Source organism: Ascaphus truei, chromosome 3 (assembly GCF_040206685.1).
Source record: "Ascaphus truei isolate aAscTru1 chromosome 3, aAscTru1.hap1, whole genome shotgun sequence".
Taxonomy (NCBI): domain Eukaryota; kingdom Metazoa; phylum Chordata; class Amphibia; order Anura; family Ascaphidae; genus Ascaphus; species Ascaphus truei.
The window spans coordinates 164,192,762-164,220,363 of NC_134485.1; the positions used below are offsets into that span (position 1 = coordinate 164,192,762).

Here is a 27,602-nt window from a genome sequence, read left to right on the forward strand (position 1 = left end):
GCTCTCTAATTGCACTGTAAAAAAAAAAAAAAAGACAGGTTCCTGATTTGCATAGTTACATAGTTACATAGTTACATAGTAGATGAGGTTGAAAAAAGACGTTGGTCCATCATGTTCAACCTATGCTAAATTTAGACAACAGATACTTTATCCTATATCTATACTTGCTTATTGATCCAGAGGAAGGTAAACAAAAAACCCCATTAAGGGGAAAAATTAATTCCTTCCTGACTCCAAGAATTGGCAATCGGATTAATCCCTGGATCAACATCCTTCCCATGTATACTTATTTGGTATATCCCTGTATACCTTTCCCATCTAAAAAGATGTCCAACCTTTTTTTGAACAAATCTATTGTATCTGCCATCACAGTCTCCATGGGTAATGATTTTCCACATTTTAACTGCCCTTACTACAGTACTTGCATAATGTACATAAATCTAATATCGGTCCAATGCTACATTCTTTCCCTTCCTATCAGAGGCAACCCTTTCAGTGCAAGGAACATCAAGATGGAAAGCCACTTCACCTTTTGGATGCACCCACGTTGTAGCCACAACGTCATGGGCTCTGGCTCTCCAAGGGCATCATGACTTAGTAGCTACTGTACGTCATGGGCTTTCTGCTCATTTTCTAGTGATGATCATGTTCTGTGCTGTTGTATAGCACTGAATCTTATCTAACTGGAAGAAAAATGAAAGAGGACTCTCCCCCCACCCCCCCCACCTTCAGTTCCCATCATCAGTGATGTCGCCGTCATGTTGTCGTGATGTGCAGGAGGGGCATGATATTGGAAAGCAGGACTCCCAAGTGCCGTACAGCTCCAAAGAGCCCCCCCCCCCCGATAATTTTTATCCAGGGGGGTAGAGGGGGAGAGGGTTTAAAATAATGTAAAAAAAGTGGGGGGGAGGGTTTAAAAAAAAAAAAAAAAAAAAACTCATGAAACAGAAGATGCTGGGATTGCCATGTTTTCTGTCCAGGGCAGCAGGGACATTGTTGGTACCAAATGTTTTAAGATAGTTCAGGAAAGTGCAGGTAGATGTGAAGGTCAGGAAAATGACATTTCTCTTCACGTACCAACAATTTCAGCAGCATTGACGGTTACTTAAACACCTCCCAATTTTTTTAAAACCTCACCAATATGGGATCTTTTTGACTTTTTACATTTTGTTTTTTTTAATCATAAATAATGTATCAAAACAAAAATACACTGTACTGAAAAACAGATATATAAAAAGATCTCCCAGTATAAAACTAGACTGTTTTACTGTGGAAATGTAAAAGTGAAAAGGGCAATGGACATTTTAAATTGGAAATTTCTATGTCTTAGACACTAAACATACATTCACACAAGTGTTTGCTTACCATGAAATGAGGTTGTGTTAGAATACGCTTTAGCTCCTTTGCATCATTATTTTCATGGTAGCATGATATTTCTTCCAAAACCTGCAAGAGACAGAAAGACAAAGGTCTTTAGAGTTGCCTATTACTGAAAAAAGATGATTATTTGCAGGATTGTCTTGCTTTTGTACAATCATCACTTAAAACGAAGTGGTCTTTCCTCTGCAATGGGAGCGGGTCAAAGATACAATTCTGAAATCACAACACAATGGCCTCTATTCAATATGATGGGATTCCAGCAATGCATTGGTAGTAATCTATTAACTCCTATTTCCCAGGAGGGTAGAGTGATAGAACAAGTCGTGCAGAGGGGACTACTCGCCCAGAGTGCATGTGGTGGACACTCCATCATACAACTGAACTGAATGATTCTTGGTGGCTGCCTGCCCTAACTCGCTTAGTACACAGGGTGTGCACTTTTTAATCGTACCGTATGTTTGGAATGGCTGGTACCCAGGCCCATCTCATGGCGGTAAGCAGGTAAGGCACTGTCTAGGGGCAGCAGTTCTCAGGGGGTGACACGAGGGATAGAGTAGCAGTACTGACGCTGTCACTTTTTAATTATTTAATATATGTAGGTATGAAGTAAGGGGTCTTCGGAGCTGAACCCCATTCATTTCAGCTCTGGGGACCCCATGCTTCTTGAGATACTTACCGCCTTAGGGGCTGCTGGTATGTCCTGCTTAGGTTTAAAGCGCCCGGGCACATGGGCCAATAGGAAGCCGCCCATGACGTCACAGCTTCCTATTAGCCCATGTGATGGGACAGCTAAACCCGAGCAGGACATACCAGAACCCCTTATAGGTAAGTATCTAGGGTTGCCAGGTATCCAGTATTGAACCGGACAGCCCGGTAATTGGTTACTCTATCCGGTAAAAAATTAGAGATAATACCGGACATGTATTTGTCTGGTATTATGTCTCCGGACTTAGTAACCAATCTCGTGATTTCTCCCGAGTAGGGATATTGCAGGGCTGCTGCTGCTAGGGGGCTGGGCAGATCCTCCATCCTGATTGGCTGCTGCTGTGTGATGCAGCATATCAGGAGGAGGTGGCAGGAGTCTGGGGTGTGTGGCTAAAGAGCGGAGGAAAAGCTTGGAGCAGAGAGAAGTTAGGCTGTGTCCTGCCTCTGTCTGTTCTGTTTGTCCTGGTGTGTGTGTATTTGTACTGTTTCGTGCGTGTGTGTTTTCTCTGTTTGCCCGGTGGGGGTGATGACAGGGAGGGGGTGAGAAAGGATGAAGGGAGGGGGGTGAGAGAGGATGAAGGGAGGGGGGTGAGAGGAGATGAAGGGAGGGGGGGGGGGGTGAGGGGATGAAGGGAGAGGGGTGAGAGGATGAAGGGAGAGGAGGTGAGAGGATGAAGGGAGAGGGGGTGAGAGGATGAACGGAGGGGGCGTGAGAGGATGAAGGAAGGGGGGATGAGAGAGGATGAAGGAAGGGGGGATGAGAGAGGATAAAGGAAGGGGGATGAGAGAGGATAAAGGAAGGGGGGATGGGGGATGAGAGAGGATAAAGGAAGGGGGATGAGAGATGATGAAGGGAGAGGAGGCGAGAGAGGATGAAGGGAGAGGGGGAGAGAGGATGAAGGGAGGGGGGATGAGATAGGATGAAGGGAGAGGGGGCGAGAGAGGATGAAGGGAGGGAGGATGAGAGAGGATGAAGGGAGGGAGTGAGAGAAGATGAAGGGAGGGGGTGAGAGGATGAAGGGGGGTGAAAGGATGAAGGGAGGGGGTGAGAGAGGATGAATGGAGGGGGGTGAGAGAGGATGAAGGGAGGGGGGTGAGAGGATGAAGGGAGGGGGTGAGAGGATGAAGGGAGGGGGTGAGAGGATGAAGGGAGGGGGTGAGAGGATGAAGGGAGAGGGGGTGAGAGGATGAAGGGAGAGGGGGTGAGGATGAAGGGAGAGGGGGTGAGGATGAAGGGAGAGGGGGTGAGGATGAAGGGAGAGGGGGTGAGAGGATGAAGGGGGGTGAGAGGATGGAGAGGGGGTGAGAGGATGAAGGGGGGTGAGAGGATGAAGGGGGGTGAGGATGAAGGGAGTGTGAGAGGATGAAGGGAGGTGGTATGAGAGAGGATGAAGGAAGGGGGGATTAGAGTGGATGAAGGGAGGGGTATGAGAGAGGATGAAGGAAGGGGGGATTAGAGTGGATGAAGGGAGGGGGGATGAGAGTGGATGAAAGGAGGGGGGATGAGAGTGGATGAAGGAAGGGTGGATGAGAGAGGATGAAGGAAGGGGGATGAGAAAGGATGAAGGAAAGGGGATGAGAGAGAATGAAGGGAGAGGGGGCGAGAGAGGATGAAGGGAGAGGGGGCAAGAGAGGATGAAGGGAGGGAGGTGAGAGGATGAAGGGAGGGGGATGAGAGAGGATGAAGGGAGGGGTGAGAGTTTGAGGGGAGGGGGGTGAGATGATGAGGGGGGTGAGAGGATAAGGGGAGAGAGGGTGAGAGAGGATGAAGGGGGTGTGAGAGGATGAACAGAGGGGGTGTGAGAGGATGAAGGAAGGGGGGATGAGAGATGATGAAGGAAGGGGGGATGAGAGAGGATAAAGGAAGGGGGGATGAGAGAGGATGAAGGGAGGGGAATGAGAGAGGATAAAGGAAGGGAGATGAGAGATGAAGGGAGAGGAGGCGAGAGAGGATGAAGGGAGAGGGGGAGAGAGGATGAAGGGAGGGGGGATGAGAGAGGGTGAAGGGAGAGGGGGCGAGAGAGGATGAAGGGAGGGGGGATGAGAGAGGATGAAGGGAGGGGGTGAGAGAAGATGAAGGGAGGGGGTGAGAGGATGAAGGGGGGTGAAAGGATGAAGGGAGGGGGGTGAGAGAGGATGAATGGAGGGGGGTGAGAGAGGATGAATGGAGGGGGGTGAGAGAGGATGAAGGGAGGGGGGGAGAGGATGAAGGGAGGGGGTGAGAGGATGAAGGGAGAGGGGATGAAAGGATGAAGGGAGAGGGGGTGAGAGGATGAAGGGAGAGGGGGTGAGGATGAAGGGAGAGGGGGTGAGGGTGAAGGGAGAGAGGGTGAGGATGAAGGGAGAGGGGGTGAGAGGATGAAGGGGGGTGAGAGGATGAAGGGGGGTGAGGATGAAGGGGGTGTGAGAGGATGAAGGGAGGGGTATGAGAGAGGATGAAGGAAGGGGGGATTAGAGTGGATGAAGGGAGGGGGGATGAGAGTGGATGAAAGGAGGGGGGATGAGAGTGGATGAAGGAAGGGGGATGAGAAAGGATGAAGGAAAGGGGATGAGAGAGGATGAAGGGAGAGGGGGCGAGAGAGGATGAAGGGAGGGGTAAGAGTTTGAGGGGAGGGGGGTGAGAGGATAAGGGGAGAGAGGATCAGGATGGGTGCAACAATTTTGGAATTTGTGGGAGGAGCATTAAGATTAGTATTGCTCGCCATGTACAGTATGACTGCAGGTAAGTTATTTGCAAATGATCTGACCATTACATAATTTGTTCTAAATTTCACTCAAAGCATGCACAAATTTGCACTTTTTCATATTCTATTTCATTAAAAAAAAATCCTCGGTAGGGCACTCCCTCCTTAATAATGCTTGCCTAAGGGCAGCACATCGAGCATGCTGGTACCAACTGCAAAATCCTCCAACTACCACACCAAGTAAAGCTGATCTAATATTACCCATACCAAGTAGAGTGTTCGAGACGAGAGAGAAGAACAAGTCAACAAAGGTCTTAATTTAAGTTACATGTTGGGTAGCAGGAGCAGCTTTAAACGTATAAAAGTGTAGCGATACTCAATACAAGCTCGCTGTGGTGCCGCATATTCATCTAATAAAGAGTAACCCACACACCCACAGTCCGTTTTAAAGGTAAAGACACTGTAAAATGTAGGAAAATTAATCTTTTCTAAATTTTTCTGTGTTAAGGGCTCAATGAAATTCTGAAAGTGACAGCCCTATGTGAAACCAGAGTTAACGGACAGTGATATGTTCTCTTTGGCTTATTCTGTATCATTTCTTTGTTGGTGCTCACAAGAGGGCATTCACAAACTTCGTTATATTTTTAAGATGTAACGAAGCTTTAATAATCTTTTGTCCACTGTACACAGCGGTTTATCGCGAGATTACCACTAGGCTCTCCCATGTTTCAGAGTAAAAAAAATATTTGCATATTAATCCCATCATCTAATAGAGCAATGGTCAATTTATTACATAGCAATGCACGACCACAAATATTTTTAAATAAAAAGAGCCCAGCCTTGAAGTACTCTTCACAATAAAAAACATCCAATTCTTTTCATGAATCATTAGAAATACTAAAATAAGCATTTATCACTCAAGATTCATCCCATTGACTTCTACAGGGAAAATGAAAGTCATCTTAATGTAAGTCAATAGTCTATGATTTTGGACGCTGATATCCAAGGATTATAAAATAAAAATATTACTTAAAAAAAAAAATAATACAAGGAACTTGGTTAAATGTTTAAATTATCCAACTTAAAAAAAAAAAAAAAGGATATGTACCTGGGACGGTAGCAAGTCACAAATTAAAACAGCCTTTACATACTAGAGATAAAGAGGTAATGCCTTTACATTTCTGTGCCATATTATTGTTCCGTTAATGCATGTACTAGTATTCCACTGGTAATCACCCTGAACGCCTCCTCTTCGTTGCAAATCAAAAGGGGCAGGATCTTAGACACCCATTTGGTTGTCTCTTCCGTCAAGTTCAAAGCAGTGAAGCACTTACCTGTAGTACACGGATTAACACTATAAACTTCATGACTTGACCATCCATTTGTACCAAAATCAATATTTTATCGGACAGACGACGCTAAATTACACACTTCATGATAATTGGCTAGACTTTCAAGAGCACCCCCACCCCAAAAAAATACACTCCAATTTGCTGTTTCTGTTAGATTTTTTAAATTGAGCAAAAACAGAATGTCTGTGCTAAAACCTGTACAAACCGCAAATAATTAACACCTCTGCATTTGAGAGTCAATGGGAGAAGTTCTTCCAGAAATTATATATATATTTTTTTGGCAGTTATAAGCATTTACAAAACATTTTTAACTAACTTGATTCAAGCTGTAATGCCCTGATTGAAATGAGAACAAAGGCATGAATAGAGTAAGAACAGGAAACACCCCCCCCCCCCCCAGCTAATTACAGTACCTCTTTGGCTCGCTGTACAGCATCACTCGGAGGATTCCTGATTTGTGGCGAAGACTTTGTATTAATTTTGTCATAAAGCTGAAATCAAATGAAAGGAATAATGCAATCAAGCACAGTTCAGTGATTAAACATGAGCATGATCCTTTATTTGGTAAGCTTCGTTAAAATGCATTTCTGGCCTTTTTATTTTGGCAAATTCATAAGAGAACGTCCTTCAAGCACAACCACACAGGATTCTTATTTTGTGGTCACCAGCGAGGATAAATGCAGAGGGAAATATATATATATATATATATATATGCACAAGTAATGTTCTCTGCTAATGTAGAGCACTGAGAAAAAGTTTCCTGCTGTAATAATGTCTCAAGGAAGTGATGAAAACACCCTAATTAAGCTTTGGCAGGCTGTTTCTTTCCTGAAAGGAATGTGTAAACGTAAGATTAGTCTTCAACAGCTTTCACCATTGCCATTTCAGAACTAGAACACCACTGAACTTATTTTGAATATGAATGATACAGTAGAATAAAGATTGGAGTCATTACTGAGACATTTACCACCCAAAGTGCTAGATTATACATCATAGTAATGCAATAGAAAATAGTGCAGACCTTTCCCATGATTATTACCTTAAAAGCATATGCTCACTAGACTCCACACATTCAAATCTGCATAAAATACTGTACAACAGAATATCCTCATAGCCAACATTGTAGATCCTCAATAGCCTTGTTTTTAGGGCATCACTATTTTATGTAACTTTTTTTATAGGGGTCAAAATGCTGCTTTATATAGTCCTCGTAGTTATTAAAGAAGATATGCACATATAGATAAATTTACAAACATTCTTAAACTGCTGAATGCTACAAGAGCTCGCACACATAGCATTCAATTCAAAGATACAGTATTTTCAAATAAGGTACATTTTTTAAAAGAGTGGAATGAGAACAAATATGAATAGAATAGTAGGTATTGACAAAATTACTTTTTCTACAATAAAAGCATTTGCACATGAACAAAAATAGTTTACAGGACTCTCCAGCACAGACTGCTCTTCACTGACAACACAAAGTGCATCCATTTTCAAGTTCTGTAGTAGGATCACTTCATGTAATATAAATAAATGTATCCATATACTGTAGTAATAAACTCACAACTCTGATTTTAGAACTGCAATGAAACGTCTCAGAAAAGTGTACTTATAGGTTAGTTTTCACATCTAAATACGATTAACATGGCTGTATCATTATACCCTCATACGTCTACGCAATATAGCATCTTTTTACATATCTAAACTATTATACATTTTTAAATGTGTTTTTTGTTTTGTAACATGTATAGCTCCCTCTATCACAAAAATTGCATTCTGAAATGTACAGTAATTAGTAAATAAAAACAAATCCTAAATTTACTAAGAATAGCCTCTGATAAATAAAATTCTATTTTACTGAAAGTAATGATTATCTCAGATATCGTATTGTCACTAACAATGCCACATGTCCTATATCTTGATGCATACAGAGTCTGACACATGGAAAAGATCCCTTATTTTTTCAGTAACGACACAAAGTTGTTCTGTGCACAGTGCAAACAAAATTATTCTCTCTCCACCAATATTAAATTAACGCTGGAAAAATTGAAAATGTAAACGATAAAATACCAATGGTCACTTACAACTTTTCATGGTAGGGTTAAAACAACATCAAGATCTATCAGCTTCCCCAAACCTTTCGTGGAATCAGATTGAAGTGACAGTCAAAATATCATGAGACAGGTTTATAATTAGAAGTTGGACCTAAATTAACCTATGTAAGCCAAGTGAAACGGAGATTCCATCTCATCGCTAGACACCTGACTTTTAGAGATGGTCACTTGTGTTTTGGTTTAAAACATTTTGGGGTTCTGGTATAAAAGTGTTTTTTTTTTTTTAAATAAATAATAAAACACACACACACACACACACACACACACACACACACACACACACACACACACACACACACACACACACACACACACACACACACACACACACACACACACACACACACACACACTGAAGTGGAAATGTATTCAATATTTACAAAGTTCTTATAAATATTAATTAAAAATAAATGAATAAATACAATTCCAATTGTTTCTTAACATTTTGCTTAATTATTTTTTTTGCCTGTTTCTTTAACATAAATTAATATATTGTATATTAATATATTATATTTTTATACATATTCACAAGGTCAGCACAGTACAAACTGTGTATGTATATGTGTATTCTTCAGTATTAGGTGATACCTTTTTTATTTGGACCAACAATTTGTCATAGGACAAGCTTTCGAGAGTTCTCTCTTCCTCAGGTTGCAAATACTGGACTAACATGGCTATTTCCGATATATATATATATATATATATATATCGGAAATAGCCATGTTAGTCCAGTATTTGCAACCTGAGGAAGAGAGAACTCTCGAAATATCTCGATATATATATATACACATAGAGAGAGAGAGAGAGAGATATAGAGATATATATTTATATACACACATACAATGCAATACTCCCCACCACATACAATGCTATAGATATATATATATATATCTATCTGAGAGAAAACACATATATATATATCTATCTATCTGAGAGAAAACACAAAGTATACCGCAAAAACACAATCCGTAACTGTTGCCCAAAAACTGTCCTAAGTGTATGATGAAATATCAATAGACAGTGGTGCTCAAGGATAATAAATGTATAGCACAACATGGTTATCATGACCACGGCACGCTCCGACGGTCCTTACGCGATGACGTAATTGGCGTCATTCTGCAACTCCCCTACGTGATGACATCATTAGCGCGATTTGGCAATTTTAGGCTAATCAGTAGGATAATACGATGGTTGGAGCTCTGTGACGTAATGACGTCAGTGATACACCATCACAGTGATTTTCACACATTACAGCTGATCTGTTTAAAGACTTTTGGCGCGAATTCTGCTCCCCTCCTCCCCTATATATACTGGCTCATTTCTCCCAACACCACTCCCAGAAGAAGACCGTTCAGTCGAAACGCGTTGGAGTGGGAGTCTGTGGAGGGGGACCCCTGACTTTTTCCAGCACAGGAGGCCTTTGCAACTCATATTTTGGTCATACCAATTATCCAGACCTTGGTGATGTATCAATTGTCAAATCATTGTGATACATGCTCTTATCCTAGATTCCCTGACATTTTCTCAGACAACATTGTCTTTATTTGAATCTATGATTATACTACAGGCATACCTCTATTTATAGTACACAGGTCTGCAGTTTGTGTTACTATACAGTATAGTGGCTCTTATAGAGCTACCAACTCTTGTGTTCCAATACCCTTTGGGCTGTTTATTATATCAGCCTTTGGTGATTCTTTTGACCATTTTATGTGCCTTTGTCCTCATGGTATATATGTATTGTCAGTTGTGAGTCCCCCTCCTCTTTTATATTTCTCTCCCCGTTTCTGTTTTTAATTTTACACTAATAAACTTTGCATTTATAATTATATCCTTGGTATGCCCGTGTGCTTTAATATAAGGATACTTTTTTGTTGTGCTATATATATATATATATATATATATATATATATATATATATATCTATAGCATTGTACGTGGTGGGGAGTATTGCATTGTGTGTGAAAGGGGGGGTATTGCATTTTGGCTGTGGGACAGGGGGGCTATTGCATTTTCGGAAGTGGGTATTGCATGCGTACCGGGGGATTGTGTGTGGGGGAAGAGTGTGTGTGTGGCCGGAAGGAGGGGGGGGATGAGTGTGAGGGGGATATTGAGAGAGGGGGTTTGTGTGAGAGGGTAATTAAGTGATAGCGGAGAGGGGGGAGGGAGTGAGAGAAATACATGGGGAGAGGGGGAGAATAGAGGAGGTGGCTCGCAAGGAGGTGTGGTATTTGAAAAGATTAAGGTGTGATGATGGATTTTTATATACTCGGTTCAGATTGATCTTCATTTTAAATACAATAGCGGTTGGAATTACAGAGGTTAAAAAACTGGAATTGCTGTTTACGATGCTGCACTTTGAATGCTAGGAACACATTGCCACTGAAGTCAATAGAAACAAACTACTTTATTAGATAATGTATATTCAGAATTTCACAACACAGAAAGATAAGGCAGACAACCTAATATGTATTTTACGAGTCATGTAATAGTAAGTGCCAAAGTACCAATTCGCGCTATTCAGTCGGCATGTAATGACCTTGAACAGTAATCATTACCATTTACGTGCTTCCTTTTCCACACAGAAGAGCGGTAAATCTTTTTGCTTGTGAACAATAATAAAGTCAAAACTGTGCTGTTAGCATCTCATTAAATATGGAAGCAGGTGTAGCTTTCTGTAGCTGTAAATGGGATACTGTAAATAAACTAATGCAATGGCTTTGTAACGAAGTAAAAAAACACACCAATGTTGCAGATGACAGTGGTTGTATGCTCTAGTTCAGGGGTGACCAAACTTTTTATGCCGAGCTCCCCTCTTTATCCATGAAATTTCTCGGGCCCCCCTTGCCTGATGTAATCAAAATCACATGGAAAAAAAAAAACCCTTTATTAAACGGTATACAATGTAAATACAAATATGTCTAAGGCCGCGTGTATAGTGCCCGTGACAGACGCGTGACGTCACCCGTCGCCGCTAGCGAAAGTTGTATTTTGCTTTGTGGCGGCGCGGGCGACCAGGCCATTGATTGGTTCAGGGGCTGCCACATGAGGCGACAGCCCCATAAAAATCAAATATTGCCGGCTTCAAAAAATCGCGTCACCCGACGTGCTTACTATAAGCGCACACGGCGGCGACAATGCATTTGTTTTCGGGCGACGTCGCGTCGCCGGCACTATAAGCCCAGTCTAAATACTTACATACTTCAACAGCTGCTCTTGCAAAATTAGGCTGCGTCCACGCTGCCGCTGAGAGTGGTGACATCACCAACTCTCCAAGCATGAGCACAGGGTGTCCTGTATAATTTTGCAAGCACGAACGGGGAAGTGTTTTCACTTTTTTTTCCCCCATTATTTCTATACATTCATAATATGATTGATATAGTGGCAGCCTACCCTTTCACTTGCAGAGGATCGCAGCGAAGCAGGTTGCCAGCGGAGGAGAGCAGGAACTCAGCGCTATTGCAGGGCAGACACCGGAATGAGGGGCGTTTGACATCACAGCGCTTGTGCGTGTTCCTCCCCTGTACCTCCGAATCACGTGGCCGCCACCTGCACTATCCTGTTCGGCCGCCCGCGCACATCTTCTTGGCCGCCCGCGCACATCTTTTTCGCCTGCGCACCTAGGTTTTGCCGCACGTGCCCCGCCTAATCTTGTGCCCGGGGCGCTTCCCCCTCAGTTTGTGCACCGCTGCATTCAATCACACACAACACACACAACCCCCCCCCACACACACACACACACACAACCCCCCACACACACTCAACCCCCCACACACACTCAACCCCCCCACACACACTCAACCCCCCCACACACACACAGTCAACCCCCCCACACACACAACCCCCCCCCACACACACACAACCCCCCCCCCCCCCACACACACAACCCCCCCCCCCCACACACACAACCCCCCCCCACACACACACTCAACCACACACACACACACACTCAACCACACACCACACACACACACACACCTGGTGGGTGGGGGGGGCGGAGGAGGGAGTAACTACGCCAGCTCAGGTCCCCCCATGTGCTGCTGAAAACGGGCGGGTAACAGACAGGAGGAGGAGGGTTTGGCTGTGTGCAGGGAAGGCCCCGCAGCAAGGCCCCGCCCCCTCTGCAAGACAGCAGAGAACTGGAAGCAGTCTCAGCACGGAGCTTCTGTCCGCCCGTGCACAGCTCTGCCCGTCCCCAGTTTTCCCCGCACGCAGCCCGCGCCCCCCTAAATAATCTTGCGCCCCGCTGCTCTAGTTAAAGCAGCAACCCCCTCCCGCCCTCCCAGAAGACTGTATAAGTTTATCTCTTATGTCTGGAGCATGCCAGTTTGTTTTTTTTACTTTATTTTGAATGTTTTCATAAATTTTAAAGGTGAATGGGGAAGAACACAAAACAAAAAATCGGGATGAGGGTGTCATGGTACAATTCATATACATTTCTATTTGATCATAAATGTATTATTCAGATCAACTACATATTTACATTATCAAATGCTGATATATTGTGAAGATTCCCTCTAACCAATTGTTTGATCATCATATTACATTATTTAAGATGCTTTAATATCAGGATATCTAGTCAGGCATCATATCTATACAGGTTACCTTTCTAGTTTATAATTTAATGTCTACCAGAGAGTCACCAAAGGGTTAAATCTTCTATACCAAGTTACAAGCATGTGGTTACCATGGCAACGTTTACACTATTTAAGTAAGAGCGCTGATAGGACCTCCTATCCACAGTATATTCATGAAGAACTGTCTGGAGCACCCACAAAAAGTGTAGAGTGAGCGGGCAGGCTTGGCTAAACAGACACAGTGGATGGCTGCGAGGAGATACGTCATCATCCCTGGACTCCAGGAACCGAACGGAGGCTATCCCGACGCCGATACTCTTGGCAATACCCCACCCCGTGGGAGGAGGAATCAACCAGACATCGACCACTGAGCTGACACACCAGAAACCAGGCTGAAAAGACCATTGACTTTCACTATATGCATTGATAGAAATTATGAGTGTGCATTTTTTAAACCTTTCTATCTCTGAAAACAACCATGAATTATTATGGACATGCATGTACTGCAAGGCTAAGTATATAATGCTACTGATAGTAACCACCTGGGACGGTAGTATAAAGTGATGTACAGAGGGCAATAGTAATAACCAAGAGATGGCAAAAACTACCTATAGGACACATAAGCTTGTAGGAACTTAGGTTGTAACAAAACAATTACTACACGCAGCTATAATGTTGCAAAGAATGACATGCAAACAAACACATGATTATGTATAAAGACACAAAAGATTCAACAAATATAATCTAGCAAAGACAATAAAGCACTGTAACAGATGTCCACAAAAGAAAAAATGTGGCAGTGAGTAAACTGAATTCACAAATTAAAGTCCATCTGATGAAAGCACAGTCATTCTCATGATATAAGCATTTTAATATGTATTGGCGATGGCATTTTTAATACTGTATCTATTGGCGGGGGCATTTTTAGTATGTATTGGCTGGAGCGGGTATTTTTATTATGTATTGCGGGGTGAGGTTACATGTATTTAGGGGGGTGGGTTATTTTTGTATGTATTTTGTGGTAGGGATTGAGTGAGAGTGGGGTAATTGAAGGAAAGTAGAGGCGAGTGAGTGGAGAGAGGGGGTAGTGAGTAAAAGAGGGAGTAAGAGTGAGACGCAGGGGAGATAAATACATTCGAGGCGGGAGGGGGTTAGAGTGAGACGGAGCAGAGAGAAAAATATGGGTAGAGGATGGGAAATAGGGGGGGGGGGGGGGGGGCTGTGAGGTGTGAAATTAACCTAATATGTGTCAGCCAGATAGGGGTTCCCCGAGATTTTTCGAAAAACTTCAAGGGTTCCACCAAACAAAAAAGGTTGGGAATAACTGATTATATATATATATATACATATATATATATATATATATACACATATATATATAAACGGAAATAGCCGTGTTAGTCCAGTTGCGATAGTGCAGAATAAATGAGTTCTTCAGTATTAGGTGATACCTTTTTTACTTGGACTAACAATTTATGTCATAGGACAAGCTTTCGAGAGTTCTCCCCTCTCTCTCTCTCTCTCTATATATATATATATATATATATATATATATATTTACACATTATACACAGTCAATTATTAGTGAACGTGGGAGATGAGGGAGTTGCAGAAGGATGTTGAGGGCACAATGACAACTAGCAGTCCCCGCCCTCATACTCAAAGGCGTACTACATGCTGCATTGCGTTTTTGTTGTTGTTTTCTTTATTATATCGTTCGAAGCAGGGGGTCTCCGGATCTGAACTGAATTAATTTCAGCTTTGGGGACCACCCCGGTTCCAGAGATACTTACCTCCGTAGTAGGTGCCGGTATACATTTTCAGTTTAAATGGCCCGGTCACACACACACTACCAGGAAGCTGCAACGGATGACATCAAGGCTTCCTATTGACCCGTGTGGCGGGGGACATTAAAAGCCGCTTTTCACTAAGTACACACGTTTCCTGGCAGCAGAGATACTGGCACTAACTACGGAGGTAAGTATCTCTGGAAGCAGGGGGCCCCCGGAGCTGAAATGAATGCAGTTTCTGAGAGCTTTAATCCTGAAATAGTTTTTTTTTCTTAATGCAATGCAGTAGTGCTGCTTTAAGAATGCCATAATGCCATTGATGCATTTAGACATTACACACATGGTCCTCCTCCAGCCTATAAATTACAAGTCCCTGTCTTACAAACAGGATCCAATGACATCATCCTATTTAAAGGTTCCTTGATAATACTGTAGGTGGGAAAAAAAAAATCTTCACTTCAACTCTATCCACTTATCGGCCAGTATGAGATGGATGATATCTAAAAGATACAGACCCATATTTACTAAGCAGTCTTCTACCATAAGAAACTTTATGGCGCTAGAAGAACCTTTACAGCCCATTAACTTGGCTGTAAGTTGTATTACAGGCATACCCCGTTTTACGTACACCCGCAAGTACGTACATTTATTTTTAGTTGCACCATACCCGTGTACGTACGCATGCTTTGCGAGTACGGACACCAGGGGGCGGCGTGCGCATGCGGCGGCGGCGTGCGCACCTCAACAATCCCGTAACCTCCTTCATGCTTGTCCCTATTATATCTCCCCGTTCCCTCTGCCCTCCCCCTCCCATCTGTCTCCGTTCCCCCTGCACTCCCGCTCCATAAATCAGCAGCTAAACCAGTGATTCCGCCCGCACTCACTGCAGCCCCTGGCTCTGCTCCCTCCACTCTGCTCCTCCTCCTCCCCTCTCCTCCCTCCTCAGAGCTCGCTCTTGCCTGCTGCGAAACTTTGCATGTGAGCTACGGAGCTACGGAGCAACGTTGAGGGGGAGGAGAAGATCTTCTGCTGCAATCTTTGCTTTTGTGTGTGTGTGTGTGTGTGACTGAGTGCGTGTGTATGTGTGACTGAATGACAGTGTTTTTGACTGACTGAGTGACAGTATGTGTGTGACTGAGTGACAGTGTGTGTTTGACTGAGTGACAGTGTGTGTTTGACTGAGTGACAGTGTGTGTTTGACTGAGTGACAGTATGTCTGTGTGACTGACAGTGTGTGTGACTGAGTGAGAGAGTGCATGACTGACTGAGTGAGAGTGCATGACTGACTACTGAGAGAGAGTGAGTGACTGACAGAGAGAAGGAGAGACTGCGAGAAGGAGAGACTGCGAGAAGGAGAGAGAGAGGAGAGAGCTGCTATACAGTACTGACCCGCGTGCGCGCCTCTCGCCTCCTTGCTTGCTCCCATTCATTTTATTTGAATAAAGCCTACTGTATTTATTTTGGTTACAAATGCATTATTTACATCAGTTATGCACATATATGATGTTTGCAGTACAGTACATGCATTGTAAAGTGGAAAAAAGGCAGTGCTTCACTTCAAGTACATTTTCACTTTACATACATGCTCCGGTCCCATTGCGTATGTTAAAGCGGGGTATGCCTGTATAGAACTGGTGTCGGTATAGACAGGTGTCGGTAGATGGCATTTGTTACATTGCCAATGTGGCAGGATACATTTTGCAATGAATAAACAAATTCATATTGCTCCCTCATTTATTTAAAAATCTTCCATTTAAAATGTATCCCTCCCATATCATTTAAATTCTCCTATGAATTGTAAAAGCTGAAATGAATACAGAATCATGTGTTTTATTGTATGAATATCTGATGAATAAACAATTTATTTCACAAAGTGCTGCAAATATTTATTCCATTTGAACAAACAGCCTATTAACGGCTTAAAAGAATCCCAATGGATCAAATTTTTAAGATATTATTTATTGCAGTTAAAATGTTCTTACATCTGACCCACAAATGTAACCTTTAACTTTACCAATCAATGCAAAACAATGAATAGATTAATTGTTCATATAGCACACATTTTTTCAATGTCACTAATTAACCAGACCAGGCACATCAAACACATAATAGCTTGGGGGACAATTCTTAAGTCCGACTAGAAGACTTGGGCCGCACCAGGAAAAAAGAAAACAGTCACTATAACCTATGCGTACACTTTTTTCTTGAGTTTTCCTTATTACAAATATGTAACCGTCGCTGGTATCGCTCTCCCCCACCCCTTTTCTCCCTCCCCCAACCAGAGAAGTCTCTAGAGAAGAGGAAACAGAATCCCAGTAAGTGGCCCTGGAAAAGTAGGGGGGGGGGGGGAGAGAGACTACCCCTCCTATCCCTCTTTCTCCACCTCTCTCTCCCACTGTTGTGGGTTGCGAGTTTGACTGCCTTGCCTTAGACTATCATATATTATAACTTGCCATTGGCATTTTTGCACACAATAAAAATTAAACAATAGGTATTTTTGGGTTTGATTTTTGCCCCATTTTTCACAGCTTTGGAATTGTTGCCCATATCAAAACCAGTTTCTACAGTATACGTTTATTATGTTTTGCATGGTTACGCTTTTTGGCCAAAATTAGCAGAACAATGAAAATAGTTTTGTGCTTATTTGGTGCTCATATGTCGGAAATTCTTATAATCTAAATTAGTGCTGAGGCACAGGGAGTCAGCAACTTGCCCAATTTCACAAGGAAAGCCGATACTGGCATTTGAACGGGATTTCACCAACTTCAAAGAAAGTGCACTTAATGCTAAATTACTCCGTGAATAATGGCAGCTATAGGCCGTGATTATAGTGTGCACGACGGTGAGCACTCAGTGAACAAAATACAGTAGATCTATCGGGCAATCCCTAGTGCGCGCGACATCACGTGCGAGGCAGAATTTTGAACAGACTGTCACGGGAGACCAGTACTTTTACACCAAAACCACCAGGATCACTAGCAAAAGACAGGACATAGTTGTAGAAAAAAATGGGGTTTATTATGGCACGCCAGCAGACAAACAAAGATGTACAAAACACAATACAATACCAACTGGGGGCCTGGGGAGTAGACCCTAGCCTCACTAGGTGCAGGGGCCTGCTTCATGAAGGTTTGTCCTGTCCGCTTCTGGTCCAGGATCTCAGAAGGCTGATCACACAGCAGCCCCTCTGAGATATCTCTCCAGCTGGTTACTGTAAAAGATCAAACTCCTTCACAGAATGTCTCTCAGTCTCTCAGATAGTCCTCTGAGGGTAGATCTCCAAACTCCTTCCCAGAGTGTCTCTCTGGAAGTAGAACTGCACACTCCTTCCCAGAGTAGAACTGATTCTATGCTCAGCAGCACCCCTTTGTATATCCCTCTGTGGCTATAATTTACATGGGAGATTCTACTGGACAATTCAAGCACAAATTAAGCACAGATTAAGTTATTGCCACAACAGCCCAAGGGCATGCTAAAACCCATCCCTGATTAAATCATAGTCTGTGCCAGACAATGCTTTCCCTTCCAGATCTGATCAGTAGCCTTTCACCTCCCCCCAGGTGTCCAGACACCTAGCTGTCCCTAATCCTATCAATTCTATAGAAAGCTAAGTGGCTTGCCTTCTCCATAGAAATTATAATAGTGATTCACTAACCGTGGAATTGAATTTACAGGTAATAACAAATACAGACTTTAAAATACATTCTTACAGACATGGAGATACATTTACACATCCACTGTTGTTCCCCAGAGGTTAAATACATTTGGCCAAAGTAAGCCTTACAAAGGTGGCCCAATTAGATAGATTTAGGGGTAGCTAGCTGGGCTTTATAACAGTTTTGTGATGCCAGCAACCCCTACCCGTTTGCAATCCAGGGGGAGCATACAAGGGAGATAAAACAAAATACAATCTAAGTGTAGACAGTTTAATAATCTATTGGTTAATTCAGTGCTGTGTCTTGGCTCGTATGTGTAGCCTACTCACAAGATGTAGATAAAATACGGGCAATAAAGCACAATGGTCTTTGCGGGAAGGGCATCTATTCCAATGTGTAGTGGAGACCTCCAATCTCAGCAAGACAGCGGTGTATATAGGGGAGAAAAGATATCCATAGTGCAGACCAATCATAAAAAACGTAACTTTTATGGGGTTTTAAAAATGGACACACAATAAAAACATTGAAATAATGCATATATCACAATGCTGTGATAGAAGAGAGTGCTGTTGACTTCTGGCTCACCCACCACCTCCGGTCTGTGAACACCGTATGGGACACTGCTACGCTGGACTCTCCACCTCCTGTGTTCCCTCAAGGGTGTACTGGTCACACTCCTGAGGAAGCCACGCACCGTATTGGCGAAACGCGTAGAGTGGTAGCCGTCCCACAGGAGGAGAGAAGCAGCGACAGAGATTGCAGACGCACAACCGGAAGTGACGGATCGCGACTAAACCGGAAGTGACGTATCAGAGTCAACCAGAGGAGACGAGACAGCACGCCTTAGAGGGAGCTCCAGAGACACAACAGAGCGGTGTCCAACTCAAGGACCGGAGCTGACGGGACCAGTACACCCTTGAGGGAACACAGGAGGTGGAGAGTCCAGCGTAGCAGTGTCCCATACGGTGTTCACAGACCGGAGGTGGTGGGTGAGCCAGAAGTCAACAGCACTCTCTTCTATCACAGCATTGTGATATATGCATTATTTCAATGTTTTTATTGTGTGTCCATTTTTAAAACCCCATAAAAGTTACGTTTTTTATGATTGGTCTGCACTATGGATATCTTTTCTCCCCTATATACACCGCTGTCTTGCTGAGATTGGAGGTCTCCACTACACATTGGAATAGATGCCCTTCCCGCAAAGACCATTGTGCTTTATTGCCCGTATTTTATCTACATCTTGTGAGTAGGCTACACATACGAGCCAAGACACAGCACTGAATTGACCAATAGATTATTAAACTGTCTACACTTAGATTGTATTTTGTTTTATCTCCCTTGTATGCTCCCCCTGGATTGCAAACGGATTTCTACGAATTGGGGGACCAGTGGAACCAGTCCCTACCAGCTGGGTTTGAGCAGGGGGTTTTAATTCATTTATTCACGTTATTTATCACGTTTTCACTGAATTATGTTTATATATCACTTGATTTGAATCTATTCACTGTATATTATAAGTGAACACAAGTAGAGTTAGCGCCTTCCCTTCACTATAACACAGCACAGCAACCCCTACCGTCACATCTCCCCCCTCAAGATGAAGGCTCTGGGGTAGTCACCCCTTCAGGTGGCTCCACAAGCCTGGAAGTCCTTGGGTGCGTTGGTCACTGGGTATGTCCTGTCGGGAGAGACCATCTGCATTGCCGTGCTCACTGCCCTTCTTATGCTGGATCGTGAAATCAAATTCTTGAAGGGCAAGGCTCCAGCGTAGCAATTTCCCATTCCCACCCGACACCCGATGCAACCAACTCAGGGGATTGTGATCTGTGATGACGGTGAAAGCCCGCCGGTACACATAGGGCAGAAGCTTTTTCAGTGCCCAGACAATGGCCAAGCACTCCTTCTCTATGGTGGCATATGCTACCTCCCGGGGTAGTAGCTTGCGGCTGAGGTAGACGACCGGGTGTTCTCCCCCATCCTCGCCTACCTGGCTTAGCACAGCCCCGATGCCATAGTCCGAGGCATTGGTCTGCACAAAGAACCGCTTGCTGTAGTCAGGAGCTGCCAGGAGAGGAGCGCTTGCCAGAGTGGACATGAGGGCCTGAAATGCCACCTCACATGCAGGAGACCAGGCTACCAAAACCGAGAGCTGTTTTCTTTGTCAAATCGGTCAGGGGCTTGGCCAGGGCGCTGTATTGGGGGACAAATTTCCTATAGTAGCCGACGGTACCTAGGAAGGCTAAAACTTGTTTCTTAGTGCGGGGAACTGGCCAGTTTAGTATAGCTTCCACCTTGGCTGGCTCAGGCTTGAGGTGCCCTCCGCCTACCCTATGCCCGAGGAATAAGACCTCCGCCATGCCAAACTGACACTTCAAGGGTTTGAGAGTCAGACCGGCTTCCCTGATCCTACCTAGTACCGCCGCAACATGTTTTAAATGTTCCCCCCAGGAGTCACTGAACATGGCTATATCGTCCAGGTATGCCCGTGCATAAGCCTGCATCCCCTCTAACAACCTGTTGACCAAGCACTGGAAGGTGGCCGGCGCGTTCCTCATCCCGAATGGCATGACTGAGAACCCCTTCCATCCACTCGAGGTGATGAACGCCGACTTCTCCCGCGCTTCCTGGGTCAATGGAATTTGCCAATACCCCCGAAACAAATCCATGGTGGTCAGATACCTTGCCCCAGCGAGCTCGTCTAAGAGCTCATCCATGCGGGGCATGGGATAGGCATCTGCCACGGTCTGAGCATTGAGCTGCCGGTAGTCCACACAGAACCGGGTGGTTCCATCCTTCTTTGGCATCAGGACTACCGGTGAAGCCCAAGGACTCTGGGACCGTGCGACCACCCCTAGGGCCAGCATTTCCTCAACCTCCCCCTCAATGCTCCGCTTTACCTCAGCAAAAACCCTATACGCATTTTTGTGGAGAGGTCTGTGATCACCGGTGTTGACCGGATGATCGGTGAGATGGGTCCTGCCCGGCTTATCCGTGAACAGGCCCCGGAACTGCTCTAACATTTCTCTCACTTGTTCCCGCTGGGGAACCGCGAGCTGGGGACCAATCCCCACCTGCTCCACTGAGCCTCCCTATCGGGCTTCTCCCAGGAGATCGAGCAGAGCTTGGCTTGCTGGATCTCCCAACGGGGGGCTACAGATAGACAGCAGTGCTGGCTCACTCGTGTGGTACTCCTTTAACATGTTTATGTGGTAAGTCCTGTGCCTATCTGCCTCTGGATCCAGGTTTACCACATAGTTACAAGTGAAAAAATTAGTGATAGTGCGCAACTAATAACTTAATAATGGTGATAAATCAATATATATTGAAGTGAATACATATAAACAATAATTGTGACCTTGTAGGTGTAACTTCACATTGAGTGCGTCTGCTGCCCTTCTTGAGAGGTGGCTCAGCGCTCCAAGAACTAGAAAAACAAAGAAAAGACAAGGCGCACAACGCACATATTCCCTGAAGAAGTAACTGTGTGTTACGAAACGCGTTGGAGTGTGTTTCAGCTCATTTTCACTATATTTTATAGTTTATTTTTATTGTCCTTCTCCTTTCCCTGTCCCGTGCGGCAGTCCCTCCAGGTGATCGTCCATTTCACTTCCTGGTTGCCATACAGCGCCCTGCTTTCGGTGTATACCACAGACACTGCCCTGAACTTTTCACTGAGTCAGTGACGTCATCAGCGGGCGTCCCGCGAGACTCAGAGGCGTGCTGTCGGCGTGTGGCAGTGAAGAACTACAGCGGAGCAAACGGCACATGTTGCAGGGATTTGCGGGTGCACCTAAAACGGCGAATTACTCATCTCAGCATACAGGAGCGGAGAACGAAGTGAGTGCCCTACACGGACCCAGAGGGCTCCCCCCTCACCCGGCCAGATGAACGCGGGTCTCCGATTCCAACTGATGATTGATGAGCCCAGCTGGTCCCTTGTGTGGTAACCCCACGTAACAAACACGCTTGTTTTTATATCCATTAATGTACGCAGAACTTATTATCCACTAGTAAAGTTAATTTTTAATACTGTACTTCACGATGTGCGTTGTGCGCCTTGTCTTTTCTTTGTTTACCACATAGTTACATTCGTTCATCCGCCGGTGAACCGTGTATGGGCCGGCCCAGGCAGCAAGCAGTTTGTTCTGCCGAGTGGGCTTCAGAACAAACACTTGCTGTCCAGGGATGAATTCTCTGCTGCGGGCATTTTTAATCATACCAGCGTTTCTGTCTGGTCTGAGCTGCCTGGAGGTTGGCCTGTGCTAATCCCATAAGTCTCTCTACCCGGTCCCTGAGCTCTACCACGTACTGAAGCACAGAGGCATCGGTATTGGGAGCCTCCCCTTCCCATCCCTCACGGAACAAATCGAGCGGCCCCGGACCCGGCGCCCATACAGAAGTTCAAAGGGAGAAAACCCAGTAGACTCTTGCGGTACCTCTCGGTACGCAAACAGCAAGTGCTGTAAGCGAGCCTCCCAGTCTCCCTCTTCGGCTTCCACAAATGCTCGCAGCATTTGTTTCAGCGTCCCATTGAACCGCTCGCACAGTCCGTTGGTTTGGGGATAATAAGGGGCGGTGCGGAGTGCCTTCACTCCACACGTAGCCCAAAGAAACTGGAGCAGTTCAGACATGAACTGCGCCCCCTGGTCTTTTAGGATCTCACTCGGGAAACCTACCCTAGTAAATATATTAATGAGGGCCTCTGCCACCTTACGAGCATCGATCGAGGACAACTCCACAGCCTCCGGATACCGGGTTACAATGTCTACCACGGTGAGGATGTACTTTTTCCCCGATCTACTAGGGATCATTAGCGGGCCCACTATATCTACCGCTACCCTTTGGAACGGCTCACTGATCACTGGGAGTGGTCTCAGGGGGACCTTCACACGGTCACCCAACTTGCCTACTCGCTGGCAGGCATCACGAGCGTGGCAAAATGCCGATACCTCCTGAGATGCCCCCGGCCAGTAGCAGGTTTGCAATAGCCGGGCTCTGGTGCGGGTAACTCCCTGATGCCCTGCCAGCGGGATCGCATGGGCAACCTGCAGCAACTGCGGCCTATACTCCCGGGGTACCACCAACTGCCGCCTCCCAGTCCATGGTCTGGCCGGAGCATCCGGGGCATGTTCCTGGTACAACAGCCCGCGGTGCCACAGGATGTGACTCAGTCTCGGAGACAGGCTCGGCCGCCCAAAGCCTCATGCCCTCCAGACTGGGATCGGACAGTACGGCTTCCTGGAACCGCACACTGAGCTCCGGCCGCTCACCTTCAGTCACCTTGTCAGGGGAAGGGTAGGAAGGAGGGTTGGGACTTGGGTCAGGACAAAAGTCTGGCTCGGTTTGGCTTACCTGCCTGGTCTCCTTGGTGACCTCGGAACACGGTGGCTCCAAAAGCTGGGGAGTGATGGGTAACAGAGTAGGTAGAGGTGCCAACCAAAGGCATCTCTGCGAGGGCAACTGCCCGACTTTGGCTCCTACTGACTGCGGCCACAGGAGCAACCTCCTCAGCGTAGGCACAAACAAAGTGCCCCAGATCGTTGCCAAGCAGGATGTCCGAGTCTAAACCAGGCAACACCCCGACATCCCTCACTCCCCGACCCGCGCCCCAGTCGACAAACACTCGGGCAACTTAGAGGGACCTGCGGGATCCATCAGGCATTTTCACCTGCATCCCCGTTCCTGGGAGCAGGTCCTCTGGGCGGACCATATCAGGCCGCACCAGAGATACTGTAGCCCCGGTGTCCATCAGGCCAGCCGCCTGTCGATCTGCTATGGTCACCGGACGCAAATATCGCTTCCTGACGTCATTGGCATGCAGCCCAATAGCTGCAATGCGATGGTCGTCTGTGTCTTCTGCTGGACTGCTGGTTCCGGCTGCGGGGACGGCTGGTTGGGTCCTCTGCTGCACCTGCTGGACAGCGGCTTGCTGCTCCCCCGTCGGGGCCAGCCCAACATAGGCTATCGGCCTTGCAGCTTGTGAACTTTGCCCCGAATTGGGGTGACGGGAATGGGAGGTGTTGGGGCAGTCTAGCTGCAGATGTCCCGGTCGGTTGCAATGGTAACACTGGCGCTCATGGACAAACACTGTGGGCCTCACAACTGCCCCTGTTGCTCCCGACGGGGCCCTCCACGACTTGGGGGTGGGGAAAGTGTCCGCCACTTTTGGTGCTCGCGCAGCCTGCACGGGAATGGGGTTCAGGACCTGATTTTTGTAATGGGGCTGAGTTGTAACATACTCATCCGCCATGATGGCGGCCTCCTGGTAGGTGGCTGGTGGGCTAGCCGGGTGGCAAATTCAACATGGGTGTCCTCCGCGCCTTTATGCATTGCGCGAAACTGCTCACGGTATGCCTCAGGGTTGAGGTCATACCGCCTTAACAAGACTGCCTTCACGTAGGGGTAGTTCTTCCCCTTCCTTCTCCTCGATCTCGCGGAAGGCTACTTGTGCCTTCCCACTCAGCTGGGGACCCAGGTACTTTATCCAGACCCGCTCCTGCAACTCGTGTCGCTTACACTGCTTCTCGAAGTCCCGCAGAAAGGCGTCAATATCATGAGTGCCATCCACAAACTTTGTAAAACTGTTGTACGACACCTTGGTCTGGAGGGCTTACAGACTGCCATTGCCATGGGTGGGGGCACTCGGAGCATGGGTGTTGGGGCACCAGCGGAGGGTAATCTGTAATCATTCAGCAGATGTGGCGTCAGGCCCCAGAAGGGCAATCATAGCCTCTGCACTTTCCGATGGGGTTGGGACCACTGCCGGGGCGACCATGGGAGGGGTTGGATCTGCCACTGGGTGGATAAAATGGGCTGCAGTCCCCTCGGCAGGATCTACATTAACGTCCTCTGCATTGATCCCTGCCGTGTCATCCTCGTACCACTCCAGGTCCTCTGCGAGAGCTGCCTTGGTGCGACCATCAGTTGGCAGCCCGTACCAGTAGCATATGGAGCGCAGCGTAGCTCTGGTCCATTTCTGAAAACGCCCCTTTTCTCCAGACATTTTCCAAATTTAGCTGAACTAATATAAATGTGATTGGGTAGTAAAATATCAGGTTTGTACAACGTTTGTCTGGAACAACTTGTCCTGCGGTCTTGAAAATTCAAGACCGTCTTTGAGCTGTGATTTCCCGCAAGAAATCCCAACACAAAGCCTAGCCATCCCACCGCTGCAACCAGAAAAAGCCTGTCACGGGAGACCAGTACTTTAACACCAAAACCACCGGGATCACTAGCACCAGACAGGACAAAGTTGTAGAATAAAATTGGGTTTATTCTGGCACGACAGCAGACAAACAAAGATGTACAAAACACAATACAATACCAACTGGGGGCCTGGGGAGTAGACTCTAGCCTCACTAGGTGCAGGGGCCTGCTTCATGAAGGCTTGTCCTGTCCACTTCTGGTCCAGGATCTCAGAAGGCTGATCACACAGCAGCCCCTCTGAGATATCTCTCCAGCTGGATACTGTAAAAGATCAAACTCCTTCACAGAATTTCTCTCAGTCTCTCTCTCTCTCAGATAGTCCTCTGAGGGTAGATCTCAAAACTCCTTCCCAGAGTGTCTCTATGGAAGTAGAACTGCACACTCCTTCCCAGAGTAGAACTGATTCTCTGCTCAGCAGCACCCCTTTGTATATCCCTCTGTGGCTATAATTCACATGGGAGATTCTACTGGACAATTCAAGCACAAATTAAGCACAGATTAAGTTATTGCCACAACAGCCCGAGGGCATGCTAAAACCCATCCCTGATTAAATCATAGTCTGTGCCAGACAATGCTTTCCCTTCCAGATCTGATCAGTAGCCTTTCACCTCCCCCCAGGTGTCCAGACACCTAGCTGTCCCTAATCCTATCAATTCTATAGAAAGCTAAGTGGCTTGCCTTCTCCATAGAAATGATAAGAATAGTGATTCACGAACGGTGGAATTGAATTTACAGGTAATAACAAATACAGACTTTAAAATACATTCTTACAGACATGGAGATACATTTACACATCCACTGTTGTTCCCCAGAGGTTAAATACATTTGGCCAAAATAAGCCTTACAAAGGTGGCCCAATTAGATAGATTTAGGGGTAGCTAGCTGGGCTTTATAACAGTTTTATGATGCCAGCAACCCCTACCGTCACACAGACAACTTACTTTTTTCGTGCGACGGCCGTATCACATGTGCGTTTCAGCCAATGAGGGCGAACCAGCTTGGTGACGTAACAGCCACGCCTCCCCATCAGAGTGCACAGAACGCTCGGGCGACAGGCGCGCGCTATTCCTTGCGCTCCTGCACTATAAACGCAGGCTTACTTTGTACAGCGGCTATTCTATGATAGAATGCTTTTACTTTATTGCACTTTCAAAACACATTGGGATTGCAGATTTAAACTATTTAATAACCAAGTTGATTATCCTTTCATAATGTAGATAATGGTTGATATATTTCTGTAACACATTACATAACAATTTGCATTTCTAAAATCAAATACTGCAAAACCAAGTGTTATTTAGATTTGTCGTTTACAGATGTAACAAACTTTATTGCAACATTTGGAGCACTCCCTTGGGCAAAATAGCAGAAAAAAACCCTAGTGCGCGGCCTATTCAAAACAATAACTGCCTCTCCCGCTGTTGCGTTGTGTATGTCCCACTGCAGAGCGGCACAGGTTGCAATAATGTTGGCAACATTTGAACGTGGCAGGATGAAACGTTCTAGCCATTATTGTTAAATTTAGTCTATGGTCGCAACTCATACAGAAAATTGTTTCTGCTCTGAAGAGCGCATTTTGCAGAAATGCATGGAAGACTACATTTTAAACGTATTTATTAAGAAGCCAAAAATAGTCACAGCTTAAATGTTATGAGATCCCTTTAAACAGTTGTAGATTAGAAGTGAGGAAGAGACAGTTCAATTGACAAATGCAACCTAGTACATACTGACAGATGCAGTGTGGCACAACAGATGGTTGGTGAACACTTGCTGGGAGGGAAATAATCTTTCCACCCGTAGAAATATGAATAAACTAACGGTATACATGATGAATACACTTTCCCCACTGTTCCGATTAAGTTCAATTTGTTTCTGAATGTTACAGGGAAAAGACTACTGTTCGGGTAAAAGATTACATTAATAAAAACCATGTATACTTATTATGGTCTCTAGAGAATAAAGACCCTTCAAAATACTGGGAGACCCCAGACAATTACAACTCATTAAGCTACTGCTCTTGTCCTCAAACTCCCTCAAAACAACAGCTGTCCTGGAACAGGATTGTTTTTTCTCTGTCTTCAGGCTGTCAGCACTCTGCAGCTTAGCTGTTGCTACAATGTTGCGATCCCTTGTGG

General features: G+C 45.5%; 1 protein-coding gene across 12 annotated transcripts in view; it reads right to left on the reverse strand.

The window, feature by feature from the left end:
• CASK (calcium/calmodulin dependent serine protein kinase) overlaps positions 1-27,602 on the reverse strand; it is a 569,868-nt gene that overhangs the window by 114,599 nt on the left and 427,667 nt on the right. For all 12 annotated transcript variants that reach the window (XM_075589720.1, XM_075589721.1, XM_075589718.1 and 9 more), the window contains 2 exons: positions 6,535-6,612; positions 1,366-1,446 (listed from right to left, as the gene is read on the reverse strand). In XM_075589720.1, coding sequence (XP_075445835.1) covers positions 1,366-1,446; positions 6,535-6,612 — 159 coding nt within the window. The remainder of the gene's footprint in view (positions 1-1,365; positions 1,447-6,534; positions 6,613-27,602) is intronic.